General features: G+C 45.0%; 2 protein-coding genes across 5 annotated transcripts in view; one reads left to right on the top strand and one right to left on the bottom strand.

The window, feature by feature from the left end:
- Positions 1-2046, top strand: part of LOC134528356 (zinc finger protein 664-like) — a 32165-nt gene extending 30119 nt beyond the window's left edge. For all 3 annotated transcript variants that reach the window (XM_063361915.1, XM_063361917.1, XM_063361916.1), the window contains one exon: positions 837-2046. In XM_063361915.1, the coding sequence (XP_063217985.1) occupies positions 837-1700 (864 nt within the window). In that variant the 3' untranslated portion in view covers positions 1701-2046. The remainder of the gene's footprint in view (positions 1-836) is intronic.
- A 6031-nt stretch (positions 2047-8077) lies between these two features.
- LOC134528354 (opsin, ultraviolet-sensitive-like) overlaps positions 8078-14343 on the bottom strand; it is a 55924-nt gene continuing 49658 nt past the window's right edge. For both annotated transcript variants that reach the window (XM_063361913.1, XM_063361914.1), the window contains exons 3-4: positions 11822-12087; positions 8078-10756 (exon numbers count right to left, since the gene is read on the bottom strand). In XM_063361913.1, coding sequence (XP_063217983.1) covers positions 9905-10756; positions 11822-12087 — 1118 coding nt within the window. In that variant the 3' untranslated portion in view covers positions 8078-9904. The remainder of the gene's footprint in view (positions 10757-11821; positions 12088-14343) is intronic.

Consider the following 14343-nt stretch of genomic DNA (forward strand, 5'->3'; position numbering starts at 1 on the left):
TTTCTTCTAAAATAGAAAACCAAGCTATTCCAGTCAGAAATGCCAAATAAGCTGGTAAGTATATATATATAGGAGACAGTAATTTGTGTGTATGTTTACAGTTCATGGTAAAATACTGAAATGAAATACAAGAAGGTGTATGAAAGTTCTGCTCTTCACAGCCTGGCTGTAGGTAGTCAGCATTCATGAACAACTATTGCACACTGCCAAAATAGCTTATTGGGTTTATAGTGCACTCTTGCTGGTGGTTTTGAATATTTTACCTGTTGCGAGAGTTGTTTGCATTTTGTGCTCTGTTGTTTTGGTTTTAAGTGTGTTAACATTTACGATTTAGAGATTAAATGACAAAAAGTCAAGTTTTAGCAAAGGAAAAAGGGACATTTGCTGCATTAAAAGTAATTTTTTGATGTAAAAAATGGAAAATTTGTTTAGTCACAAATTTAAATATTAATAATATTATTAACGTTTTAAATATTTAACCACCTGTTTGGAAGTAAGATAATCATGAGAGTTCTAGGCATGTTAGCAGGCATATAATAAGAGTTGTCGTTAATGTTATATTTTTATTTGCTGAAGGTGTTAGTTGTAGACATTTGTAGATGTATCACATATTGTTATCTTGCATTTCCTTGCCTAGCAATTTTCATTTAGTGAAAATTTGAAAATTATTTTTTGGCAAATGTATAGCAAAAAGCTTAGGTTGTTAATTTTTCACATCCCACTTGATAGCATTTCAGACATGTCATTTTTACATGCACAGTAAGAATAGTTTAGTTGTTTGGTATCGCACATGCTTGGAAACACAAACTTAACTGTGAACGATGGTCGTGCGGCAGGTACACTCGCGAACCCACAGCGGGGAGAAGCCCTACTCCTGCAGCGAGTGCGACAAGAAGTTCTCTCAGATCAGTGCGCTCCAGGTTCACAACCGGACTCACACGGGTGAGAAGCCCTTCACGTGCTTGTTGTGCAACAAGCGCTTCTCGCAGGTGAGCGCGCTGCAGGTCCACAGCCGCATACACACGGGCGAGAAGCCCTACACCTGCGGCGAGTGCGGCAAGAAGTTCACCCAGATCAGCGCCCTCAATGCGCACACCCGCACACACACGGGCGACCGGCCGTACGCCTGCGAGATCTGCGGCCGCCGCTTCTCGCAGGTGGGCTCGCTGCAGAGGCACGTGCGCACGCACACGGGCGAGAAGCCGTACGCCTGCCGGGCGTGCGACAAGGCCTTCGCGCAGCTGAGCGCGCTGCAGGCCCACACCCGCACGCACACCGGCGACCGGCCATACGCCTGCACGCAGTGCGACAAGGCCTTCGCGCAGCTGAGCGCGCTGCAGGCGCACGCCCGGACGCACTCGGGCCTGAAGCCGTACGCCTGCTCGCAGTGCGACAAGAAGTTTGCGCAGATGAGCTCGCTGCAGATCCACACGCGCATCCACACGGGGTACCGGCCGCACGCGTGCGCACGCTGCGGCAAGGCGTTCACCCAGCTGAGCGCCTTGCAGGTGCACCAGCGCACGCACGGCTCTCCCGGGGCCCTGGAGAAGCAGGCTGATACCCCGGAGCTGTACCCTTCGGCGGGCGACTCCGAGGACAAGCCCGCTGCGTTCGGCCCCACCGCCACCGTGGCGATACACGCCGCGAACAGCATGTACAATGTATCAGATGAAGGGAGGAATGTTTATACACCTGCATAGCCCCTCTCCAAATTTGAATTAGAAATATCCGTTAGTAATGCATTATTTTTCTGTAAAGATAAATGTAGATAAAATTCTATCAGTTTGAATTAGACTTATAGATAACTGGACTACATTACTCTGATTTTATAATATAGTTCCTCGATAGCAGGTAGCAGACCTCTTTGTATAATATTTTCTGTTATTTTGTTGTTTTTTTTATTGAACTTTGCATTAAGTCTTGTTTTTCATACTTATTTTTGAATTAAATCGTTCTTTTTTTTATAACTTTTATGTACTTTAAATAGTCAACTAATGGACACTTTGTAATGTGAATTTTAATATTAAATTTATGTTTACTTCCTTTGAGGTATTTTATGTTTTCCTCTAATGTAACAGAGGGAGTTCAGAAAATATATATCTTTCTCGCATGTTGGATCGTCAGTGATTGAGCGCACCGTGGCGAGATAGCATGCAGTGTCTCGTGCCCTTCATCCAGCACAACTCGTGATTGGTCGGAGCTACTTGTCGGCCCTCCGCCGTGACCCTGGAGATCCTGCCGTGTTGCATGTTCCTGCACGCAGGCGGCAATCAAGGGCACGCACGGCCCTTCACGAGTATTTGCCTTGTCACTAATTAGTAATAAGTTCTAAATCGGACATTGGAGAAATTTGAAGAGCCTTTATTATTTTTATACATGCTCAGCAATGCCGAGGTGGTACTGGCATTTTGTTTGCCATTAAATCACATATGTAAAATGGAAATCAACATGCCTGTGGCAGGGTCTACATGGATGGAATGGGGCTGACTCTCAAGGGAGCCGGCTGCCCCACCCGAGGGACAGACCTGGTGTTCCAGCCAGCCTGGAGACTGCGTGACGCGAGATCAGATAGGGTCAGAATAGATTAGTGGGGGAATTTGGAGTACCATGAGAAAACCCACAGTTCCTCACTTGTGCTAAAACAGTGTGACATGGTCGGAGGATTTTGTAGTATTTATAACGTTCGTTTAGTGGGCCTCACCGTGTCTAGGGGGCACGGACCCGGCGAGAAGACTCTGTCTCAGGCATGACGTAGCCCATGTGGCGGCGTGACTCGTTTCCCCCTTCAGCAATTATCCTAACCACTGACCTGGCCCGCTCTCAGCGTCGAGCACACTGGTTATAAAAATCACGCAGTGGGATCTCAGGGCGCCCCACACGCCGACAGACAACACCCGAAGGACGCAAACACAATCGCTCTATGAAAACTCCTCGCGGCACGACAGGCACAGCTGTGGTCCGACCACCTCGATACGCGCACAAAGGCGAAGTCCTCGGAGAGCCGGAACGGAGCGTCTTTCTTCAGGTAGCGACGGGAAGCGAATGCGCGAGCAATTGCCGCAGAGGTAGCTGGAAAAGGGGGGGGGGGGGGGGGGGGGGGGGGGGGGGGGGGGTTGGCGCCAAGCGCCCTGAACAGTTACCCTGTCTCCCGTCGTGCCTCGGACGTGGTTAGTGAATGAAATACATAAAATTTATAATCAATTTGAATATAAAAACATATGGTACTTGGGGAACAAAACAAAATATTTGCACAGTATTATTATTTCTTGTTTCTTGGGGAGCGAAGCACTGATTCTACAGCGCCCTCTTGCGGCGGCGCGCTATTTAAAAATAAGTCAGCCGGGAGGATTAACAGGAGGGGAGGGAGGTGGTGGCACATCGGGCTCAGATGGGCGCAGCCCTGGACGACGTCAATTGCCCCCTCCTAAAGTAGGCCTGATGTGATGACATCTCCCGACCTTGAGTGGACGTGGCATTCTTTAACTCGCGCTCCCTGTGGCAATGTTTACATTCGTTTGTCGTTCGTCCACTTCGTCTGGCATCCATATCAGTGGCAAGGGCATACCGTCTCCTCTCGTCGGCAGTTCGTCTGTTTCGGCGAACCCGCGGAAGGGAGTGTCCTCTCCGTCTGTCTCTGTAAACAGCTGTCTTGTTCTGCGTGGGGCTGGAACCGGCGACTCCACTTCCACTCCCGTAAACCACTGGAATCCTGCGCCCTCGTTCTCCATAGGGGTTGATGTCGCAGCATTGGCGTGATGTTGGTCCTCGGTAACTGTGGGGGTCACGGGTTCGCTTCTCTCTCCCTCAGGGCTTCCTTCCCCGCCTCCTTGCGCGATTCGTACATCATCCCGATGGTACTTCGCGGCACGACCACTCGGAAGTGTAACTACGACCGCGGTGGGGCCTGGTATGCGCAACACTGCAATGGGGCCGATCCACTTGGGTGCAAGCCCCGCACAGAAGTTTTTGTTTCCAGCTGAGAGTGGATGTAGACGCGCGTACACCATCTGCCCAGGTGTCAGTGGCGGCGGTGGTCGTGTGGTGACGGGCGTGTGTTGTGCCTGGTAGGCCGCCTGCCTGCTACGAGCCTCTTCATGCGTCATAGCGATGTTCCGCCTGCGCTCCTCTGGGGTTTCCTCCCTGTTCTCCGCGCATCTCTCTTGCACCCGGTACTGGCCGGGCAGGGGTAGGTTACGTCCTTGCACGAGTGTGGCTGGAGATTCGCCGGTAACTGTGTTCACACGGCGACTCAGGCAATAAGTGATTTCCGGGATGTGCGAGTCCCATAGGGTGTGGTCTTCAGCCAGCTGGAGTCTCAACTGCGCCTTTATCTCCTGGTTGCGCCTCTCGGTGGGGTTAGCGCGGGGGTGGTACAACGGCGTGGTATGCGTCGTGACTCGCCACGCCTTGCATAGCTCCCTCCACTTCCGCCCCGAGAACTGTGACGCGTTATCCATCAACAAAACGCGTGGGTAGCCCCAGCGCGGGAAAAATTCTGTGTCCATGGTGCGTGCGATGGTGCCAGCGCTGTAGTTTGACAGCGGAAAGGCCTCGACCCAGCGCGTGAAGCAATCCGTCACAATCAAGTCCAGAGTGACCGTGTGAAATGGCTCGGATGGTTGCCGGGGTCTTTGTTGTTTTCGCCCATCGGCCCGCCGCACCTTTCGCCGTTGGCAGTGTTGGCATCCTCACACGCCGTCCCTCACATACTTGTTAACCCCGGGCCAAACGAAGAGGTCTCGTACTGCACGTACAGTCTGATCCGTACCCGGGTGTCCGGCTAGTCTGTTCACATGTAACATTGTGAATATTTCGCGTAGCGTCATTGCGGGTGCAAATGTCCGCCATGGTTGTTGAGTGCCTGTGGTGCGTGCCTGTAACAATCCCTCGATCACACGATACCCCTCGCACGCCGCCTCCTCGCACTGACGTATTAGCCCTTGCGTGTGTTCGTCTCTGCGTTGTGCCGCGCGCACGAATGCGTCTAGATCGTCTAGTTCCGCCCCTGGCGGTAGGGTGGGGGTATTGTTTACATCTGTAATCGCACACAGCGCCGCCGCCTGACTAAGTGTGTGTGGCCTTGGTGTCGGTGTGCCGCTCGTGGGTGGGAGGAGCTCGTCCCAGTCCGCGTCGTCCCGCGCCTCTACCGTGTCGTCTGGGTTACGTGACCGTTCGTCGGCCAACTCGTTCTGTTTACCAGCGACGTGTTTCACAGTGAAGTCGAGTGCTTGCAGGACCATAGCCCACCGCGTCAATTTTGACCGCCGCCCCTGCATAGTGGCAAGCCATTTCAGGCACTGGCTGTCTGTCCGCAGTATGAAATGCTGGCCCTCTAGGTGTGGCCTGTACCTCCTCAGGGCCCACACCACGCCCAAACACTCCCTCTCATTCACACTGTAGCGTTGTTCTACTGCCCCGAACTTGGCGCTCGCGTACTCAATTATGCGAGGCTTGCCAGCATCTCCAAGCTGTAACAATATGGCTCCTATTCCCTGTTGGCTTGCGTCCGTTTGTACAATTATCTGTTTCCCTGGATCTAGTCGGGCCAGCAAGTGACATTGCCGGAAACGCTGTTTCAATTCCTCGAAAGCAGCTTGCATTTCCGTGGTCCACCGGTAGGACTTTTTTGGTGACAGCTGTTCGGTTAGTGGTGCGCCGATGACAGATAACTCTGGTATGAACGCACGTAGCCAATTGGCCAGTCCGATGAACCGTTGCAGCTGCTTACGAGTGTTTGTGATAGGCTTGTTTACAATGACAGACAGTTGTTGTGACGTTGGCTGATTCCCCTCCGCATTCACGACCAGGCCCAATAAATCTAGTTCCGTTGTACCTACGTGACATTTCTCGGGGTTACATGTTGACGACGTCAAGTGTTCGACCCCACTGGGATTTGAATCCACCTTGCCTTGGTGGGAAGCAGGTGTTTTTAATATTACTACATATACGTACTATTTATTTTTATTTTGGGAGTGCAGATTTTCTGAGCAGATTTCGTGTCAGAAAAGTGTTTTATCTCATGTTGTATGTTTTGTCCAACGAACAAGTACACATTTCTGACAGTTAAATTTACAACTTTTTAGTTATTATTATATTATGTAATTAATAGTTTAATATCGCAAGATAAAAAAAAAAGGTACCAGTGGGTATCGAACCCGAGCCAGCGGATCACCAGTCAATACACTTGACCACTGCGCCACACCACTGACTTGACAGTTCATGAAAAAATATCCCTCAAACTCTACTTTAAAATCTTTAAAGAGCTTTTTCTTGTTTCCTAGGGCTAACTCAGGCGAGATATTTTAGGACTGCTTCTACTCACACAGTTTAAGCTAAATTGGTTGAGTTCCGATTCAGTCCCTCCCCTTGTAAGATAAATCCTCCATTTCCACAGTAAAAGGTTTTAATTCCATTTTACTTTTATAGGAATACATACACAAATTGGTATTTTATTTTAGATTGCTATTATTACGTGGTGTTTACAAGCCTTATACTACAATGTAAAAGACATGCATGCCTTAACTGTATCAAACTAAGGATCATAAAATAAAATAAAATAGACTGTTATTTAATTAAATGGCTTTTAACAATTTTTTGAAATGGCACCCTCCTCCAAGCATCTTGTTTTGTTAGTTGGGCATGCTTTAGCCCCCCCCCCCCCCCCCCCCCCTTCAGCTACCTGGGTAACGTACGGTGTGCAGAGCTTCAGGAAAAAAAATCAGTTTGAAAACTGCTCAAGATTGATCAGAGTGTGGTGTTAGTTTATGAAAAGCATTTAGGAATGCGGTGAGGTTGGATGTGTAGGTCTGTTGTCACATTATGATTTTAAATTGGATTTTTAGGAGAATGATTTTTAAACATGAAACATCCGGTAAAGATTTTGGTAAACACCCAAGTGCTTACTCCTTCATCTTCATTTCTTCACCAACTAATGTTAAAGTTACATTTCAGATCTCATAGTTGCCCTATGCATGAGGAGAAAACAGTGTGCCAGTTCAGAGCCTTGTGTTCAGAGGACTGCTCTATAAACACAAGCAAGCATTGTGCTTATTCTGTCTCACCTCTGACTAGGTGGACAGCTCACAGCTGGACATAAAGCTGGCTTTGCAGCCCTTCTTACCTCTTGCTCCACACAGAAGTTCTTTAAGACGGGTCGTTCACCAGGTCCGAGGCTGACAGCTAAGATACCTTGAGAAGTTGATAACTTCACTAGACACTGAGAAACTTGCTCATGGGACGCTCTGTCAGGAAACATTATTATGGTTTTTGAAAGAGCTCACTAAGCCAGGAACTGACGGACTACGGAAGTGGGACCGAGTGCTGACTGCTGCATAGTCTGTGCGTGCAGTGCAGCGGCACTTTTTGGTTGGGGGTGGGGGAGGGGAGTAGGATCTGGAGCGATCACCCAGTCATCAAGCTTGCGATGAGACGATAGGGCCATCATTCCTCCATTTATTAAACTGGAGGAAGTAATTCTAAAAAAAAAAAATCCATTTAAACTTTTGTTTCAATGATATATTCTTGAGCATTTCCTTTCCTGAAGCAGATGATGTACCCATAATTTTAGGTTTTTAAACAGTGCAGATAATGTTTGTGCATAAAAGGAACAATTGCATCTGCAGCTCAAAACTGAATATCTAAGTTGGGGGAATTATTTTTCAGAATACTTCAGAAGCGGATGGGAGAAGGGCAATTACCGGAAATTCAACTTTTTTCGTAGCTATAAAAAATTCCTCCTTGTTTCATTTATTTTTCCATTTTGGAATTGTTCATGAGAAGGAATATTCCTGCACCCACATGTATTGCATGAATAAATAAAGCTTTTTGATAAATATATTTTCTTCCTAATAGCTGTATGATCAATCAAAAAAAGTTTGCTAGTACCTTAACAATGTAAGAGGGAGAAATAAGATCTTAAATGATATTTATAAAATGTTACATGCCATAACATGTTAGCTTTTGGTTTGGGGGCATCACTGCACCGATTATCATGAGAAATATTTAGATACTACTATCTGCAGAATAATGTGAAAACATCTGTTACTGTTGTATTGAAAAGAATAAACACTAATTTTACACACATTTAATTTATTCTCAAGGTATAGGTAACAGTAAATCTGATACTCTTTATTAAAAACAGCATTGTGTAGTACATGAGATCATAGTACACCAAAATGTAAAGAACAAATGTGGAATGCTTCCTCTGAAATGCAGTCAACTTCATAATACCACTGAATTTTTCAAACAGTCTTTAAATTGTAACCTATTATTTAACAGTTCCATGTGACAATATTAAATGTTTTTTGCCGATGCTTCAAAATTTTTCTTGTTTATTTTGAATTGTTTTGCATTTAGCAAATCCAGGAAAATATTTTATGAGCGGGTTTTATCTAGGACATTATTGAAAACATTACTAAACAAACATTTGAAGGAAAGCTCTGATCATTAGCAAAGTCTTTTCTCACGTCCAGCTTACATCTCAGTTTGGATGCATTTTTTTTTAAATGTCAGTTTACTATTTCAGCAAAATGAGTCTCCTTTTAAGTTTTGGAAAAAATGTCTGCCCAAAAATTACCATTTTGAACCTGCAAAATGTACCTGCTCATATCACAGTAAACACTTATAACATCAACGTACGGTTTTTCTAAATAACTCAGCCTTATATAAGACTTACATCTCTAGCTAGTCATTGTTTCTTTGCATTTATTTATTATAAAAATAGAGTTAAAAAAATAATCTTATTTCAGCTTTTTTTTGTGGCTGTAAACAAAAATACAATCTCAATGTTTTGTTACCTTTACACTGTGTACAGCCAAATCTCTATTCGGTGAACCATCTTATAAGGTTATAAACAAAACCTCTGTACAGCGCACTATACAATACACTTCTTTTGTAAAAAAAAAAAGACACTGTCCTGTTTTAAAACTTCTTGTACTTTTTTATTACATCTGGTGTAATCAGAACTAAAATAAAACTATTTACATAAATACTTTAAAAAGCTAAACAAATTTTCTAATATTTGAATCCAAATCATTACCATAAATATTTACAGAAAAAAAAAGAGCAATAAATAAATATATACCAAGAATATGTAAGTGTGGAAAACTTTTGTAGATAAGGTAGAGTCTCATTCTTGGTTCTTTGCAGTTCTTTTCTTAGTTTTTATTTATTTAATGCTTGTAAAACATTTTGATGGATTGTGCTACATCTATTTCTTAAATCTTTTGAATTCATTGTTTTTAACAGGCTAAACAATTAACTTCTCGTGAAAGATTTTTCTTTTAAATGAAAAAATAATGTAACAGAAACTTTACCATTTTAAAAATCAAATTATCTGAGCAGCTTAGGAATCTGTATTTTTTCTGATCAACAAATATGCAGCCATCAGCTAATTGCTGTTTCTGTACTATACACTTATTCATGAATTAGGTTAGAAGTAATTGAATTTGTTAAATAAACACATAGGGATAATAGGGGGTAGTAAGATGAGTAATATGTATTTTTTTATTGGCATGGAATATACGTAAGGGTAAGCTGACATGACCAACGTTTTAAACTGCCTGCATATTCTTGTGTCAGTATGCACTAATGAATTGCAAATTGGTGCTGTTCTTGTAACGTCATAGCACCTAGTATTCATTTCCGTGTAAATATAGCTGAAGAGCTGCCTACATTTGGGGCATGGCATTTCTGAACGGAATTGTCTAATGGCTATGTGACTTCGGATATGCCAACTAAAATTACTTGTCTTACATCCCCCTATTATTTTCCAAGTTTTTTTTTTTTTTTTTTTTTTTTTTAATTTTGTTACTACATGTGTAAAATAATCAGTATTTTGTTTTGAAGCAGTAAAAAAATTTGACTAGGCCACTGACAGTGGATTCTCAGTTACGAAAAGGTTTAATCAACAATCTTCTGATTCTCTGTCTTTGTGCCTAAGGCTTGTGGAACGATTTTTTCTTGGTTTCGGTGAGACGAACCAACTCGGAAGTGCGAAACCTGCAGTCGTGTCTTCGAAACTGAGAGAAGGGTTGCCTCTGGTAAGATAAGGTCTCTTGCGCGAGTTTCTGCGCTCTGCCCTGCCAGCTTCTGCAACATCCTGTGGCGCAGATGTTTCACCGCCCTCGTGAAGAGAGAGCTTTGACGAGGACGAGGAGGAGGAGGACGACGAAGAAGCGTATGCCCTCGACGTATGGGTGCTGCGCACGGTGCAGCCCAGCACCCCCACCATGATGATCTCCTCGACGTCGGACTCCCGGTGGGGGTCCCGGGACTCCGCGGCCGTCACCGCCCGCAGCTTCTTCTTCTTCTTGGCCCTCCTCCTGCCGGCCCGCACCTCGCAGCCGAGCCCCGTCATGGCGAGCAGCTCCTGGCGGAAGCGCGGGTGGGTCACCGCGTACACGAACGGGTCGACGCAGCTGGCGGTCTTGCAGAAGGCGGCCGGCAGCATGGAGGACAGAGGCGTGATGTGTGCGTGCAGGCCGAGCACGCCCATGAGGGCGACCACGGCGTACGGGGTCCAGGACACGAACCACAGCCCCACCACGGCGAGCACCACGGTGGCCAGTCGGAGCTCCAGCCTGTGCTTCTCTTGATCCTTGCAGTGCTTGGAGGAGTCGTCCAGCCAGCCTTGGCCCGAGTGCCGGGCCTTCAGCACCGCCACGCAGATGCGGGCGTAGCAGTAGGAGATGATGCAGAACGGCAGGACCCAGGCTGCTACGCAAAACGCCAGTATGAAGTTCCTGTTCATCGCATCCTGAAACAGCCAAGCACGTGTGGTCATTCAAGATCACACTACGACTGGGTTATGTTGTGCTAACATTATTCCTCTTATATTTTCATTTTTGCTTTTATTCCTTGTAAATCTTATCTTTCTAAAGGTCCAGTGCCAAACACCGTGTTCATGTTCATGTTCATGTAAGGATTCTTTCACAGGATTTATTACTAAAATTCAGTTGTTTTGTTTATTGCAAATTTTCTCTCCCAATATTTAGGGCACTTTATGTTCTTCTCAATCAAAAAAACCGCTTTCCATGTCATGGAAAAACCCCATTTGATGTATAAATGATGAGAATGATTAATGGTGATTAAGGGCCCTGCCTACTCGGGCACACACATGATGTGCAGAGCTCAGAAGAAACCATGCAATTTGAAAAAATGCTGAAGATATCTGAAGCATTTAACAATACACTGAGGACGGATGAGTAGTTATGTTTCAGTAGTTTGTTTTTAAACTATAATTTCAAGAAAGTAAAATGGCTAATACTGCACGTTTTTAGAGTAACTTTTAGGCACGAAACACCCAGTACAGATTCTTGAAACCACTCAAGGGCACCACGTTGTACCCTTTATCTTAATTTCTTTGCCATATAATGTTATGGTTACTGTTCAGATATCACAGTTGCCCTATGTGGAGGAGGAAATCTACCAACCGAACAGGCAGAGGGGAGGGGGAACAACAAGGAGAGGGAAAGGAATCGCTGGGCTTGAAGCACATGCTTCAGTTTCAAAAACAACTTTTCAAATGAGTTCAAATGTAAGTTAAGAAATAATTTTGGAAGCAGCTAAACAATTAAAAAAAGCGCAAGTTCAGAGCCTCTAACATACCAGAAGCACTAGTGAGCATCACATCTATCATCCTGCCTCACTAATACAGATACACCCCTGGCATGATGATGGATGATGTAAGTTAAGAAATAATTTTGGAATCAGCTAAACAATTAAACAAGCGCAAGTTCAGAGCCTGTAACATACCAGAAGCACTAGCGCAGCCCTGGCATGATGACGGATGATGGAAGGATGGCCCGTCGTCGGTGCTTGCCTGAGAGAGGTAGTCGAAGCTGCAGCTGGTGAGGAAGCCCTCGGGCACGTAGCGGCCCACGCCCAGCCCCGTGAGCGGCAGGCCGGCGAACAGCGCGCCGTACAGCCACGCCAGCGACACGCACAGCAGCGCCTGCGTGTGGCCCGTGCGGCGGCGCGCGTCCAGGGGGTACACGATCACGTGGTAGCGGTCCAGCGCGATGAAGGTCAGCGAGCAGATGGACACCGTGCCCGCCAGCCCGCCCACGAAGCCGTACACCTGGCAGCCTGCGACCGGCATCACGACCCCCTTACCCCCTTCGTGAACTACGCAGCAACAAGCTTATACTTGATTATTGACTTTTTAAACACCCATTTATAAACTACGCAAGACGCAAATAAATATGCAACGCAAGCATTGGTCCACTTTCAACTTACTGTGTTTCGGCTTGTGTTCCCGCTGTCACAACAGGGGGGGGGGGGGGGGAAACTACCCTCCTGTAACTAAACATCGGGCAACGTATGTCCCCCCCCCCTAATGTTTTTGTTCCTCATATTGTGTGTGTGTGTGTGTGTATCACCACCTCTTCTATTAAAAAAAAAATTGCACATGACTTTTTTTGATTTAAAAAAATCTGATTTTTATCATGAGGAGTTGATAAATATTCAAATCATTACAAATATTTACTACAGCAGCATCCATAATACATAATGCAAAATCTCACCTTGCATAAACAACATTCAGAGATATAAAAAATTTATTCCCCCCCTCCTACCCCCTCTCATAATAAAAGTTGTCATGTCCCTGATGGTAAATATGAATTGTCAAAAGGAACCAGTGGTAGAAATTATTTTTGTCCATTGTTTTACTGTTTCAAGTTTTATGGTTGGTGACATCTTGCGACATCCATGCTTCATAAACGACCGTGATTTACTTGCGTTGATTGTGTGTTGCATGTTGCATTTCTTGCGTGGTTCATAAACCTGGCTTTAAGTTTTGTGGCCAGTTATACAATACGTGCTATATGCCAGTGGCAAACACAATGTGAGTATTCAGTGGTTGTTTTCGGTGATGCAATATGAGCCTGTTACAATGATGATGTAACAGTCCAACTCCCTTATTGATTTGTAAGATTTCTGGATACAATTTTATTCATTTATAGTTTTTGTTAATTACTGTGTTTTTATTTCACAGTTATGCAATGGTAATTTATATGTATACATTTTTAAATTGATCCATAAAAATCTACTTAACATTTCACTGAAAACGTTCGGGGGTAGGTTGAGAAGGAGAGTAAGCAATTTATTTATCACATAGGAATATGTGCATGTTCATATTTGGGCTTTCGAAATAACTTGCGCATGCTGGGATGGTACCTCACAGTATTCTTGTTCTGTGTCGGTGTGTGCTGCCGTAAGTCCAAGTAATATATATATATATTTTTTTTTTCCAGAATTTTCCAGGGAGAATTTAGGAACTTCAGGTTTGCTGGACCGGATTTGAATGCTCATTGGTCGTTGAAACAAGAGTATTCTGAACATTTGTGTGGTTTGAGATTTCATAACCACCATTTTGATTTTCCCCACAAAGATTTTAGAGCAATAAATAAACTGATGATTAGTTTAAAAAATTGATTTTTAAAACCGAATCTATAAATAATAAACCTTTATTAACATATCCATATTTTCATTCTCTCTCCCCCCCCCCCTTCTTTTACCTACAAATCAGAAGAGAAAAGGGCAGAATACCACTCTATATTTGTTTTTAAAAACTTCATCGAAATGCCTGTGACCGTTAAACTTGTCGCGTCGACATATTTAAGACGGCGAGGGGGTGATGAGATGTGGATGGAGCAAAGAGGAGTAAGCACCCCGAGGAAACCCACCCGTTTCACAGAAACGTTCGCCACGTTTACCACCCGCGCGTAAAAATAGGTCCTGATGTGACCTTTGCTGGGAGTCGAACTCCGAGCCAAGGAAATATATATGACCGACCGCCCGCCGTTGATGCGGTTGATGGTCAAACGGAAATGGCAGATGATGTGAGGGTTTAGTTTCTGCCGGGAGCCGGTATGGTTTATTCCAAATGTGCCGGTTCATTCCGTCCACGCCGCGTTCCCCTGTGGCCATACGTTGCCTCTAATGACCCAGACATTTTATTTATTTATTATTTTAGTTGGACTCACAATCATCCGTCCCATCCGTCTGTCAATCACGTGACATGCAGCCAATCGAATGTCCCGGGAAATTCCACCCGTCCGTCAAAACCTTACCAAGCTTTACTTTCGACGAATGGACGGATGAAATAACCTTCAAATTGTTAGCAAGATACCTATTGCCGGTCATCTTTAGAGCCCGTCTACAATAGTCCGAACCTGTGCGTGGTCCGTGTCCTTATCCGAATGTGAGTGACGTTACATTATTGTCTCACCGAAAACTGCCCTGTCCACAATTTCGATGTCCGATGTCTGAATGTATTGATTTCTAAAGTTGTCACCAGAGCGCAGTAAATGTGCCAAACCAAATGTTTTTGTTTATTGTTTT

This window comes from Bacillus rossius, chromosome 1, assembly GCF_032445375.1.
Source record: "Bacillus rossius redtenbacheri isolate Brsri chromosome 1, Brsri_v3, whole genome shotgun sequence".
NCBI classification, from domain to species: Eukaryota; Metazoa; Arthropoda; class Insecta; order Phasmatodea; family Bacillidae; genus Bacillus; species Bacillus rossius.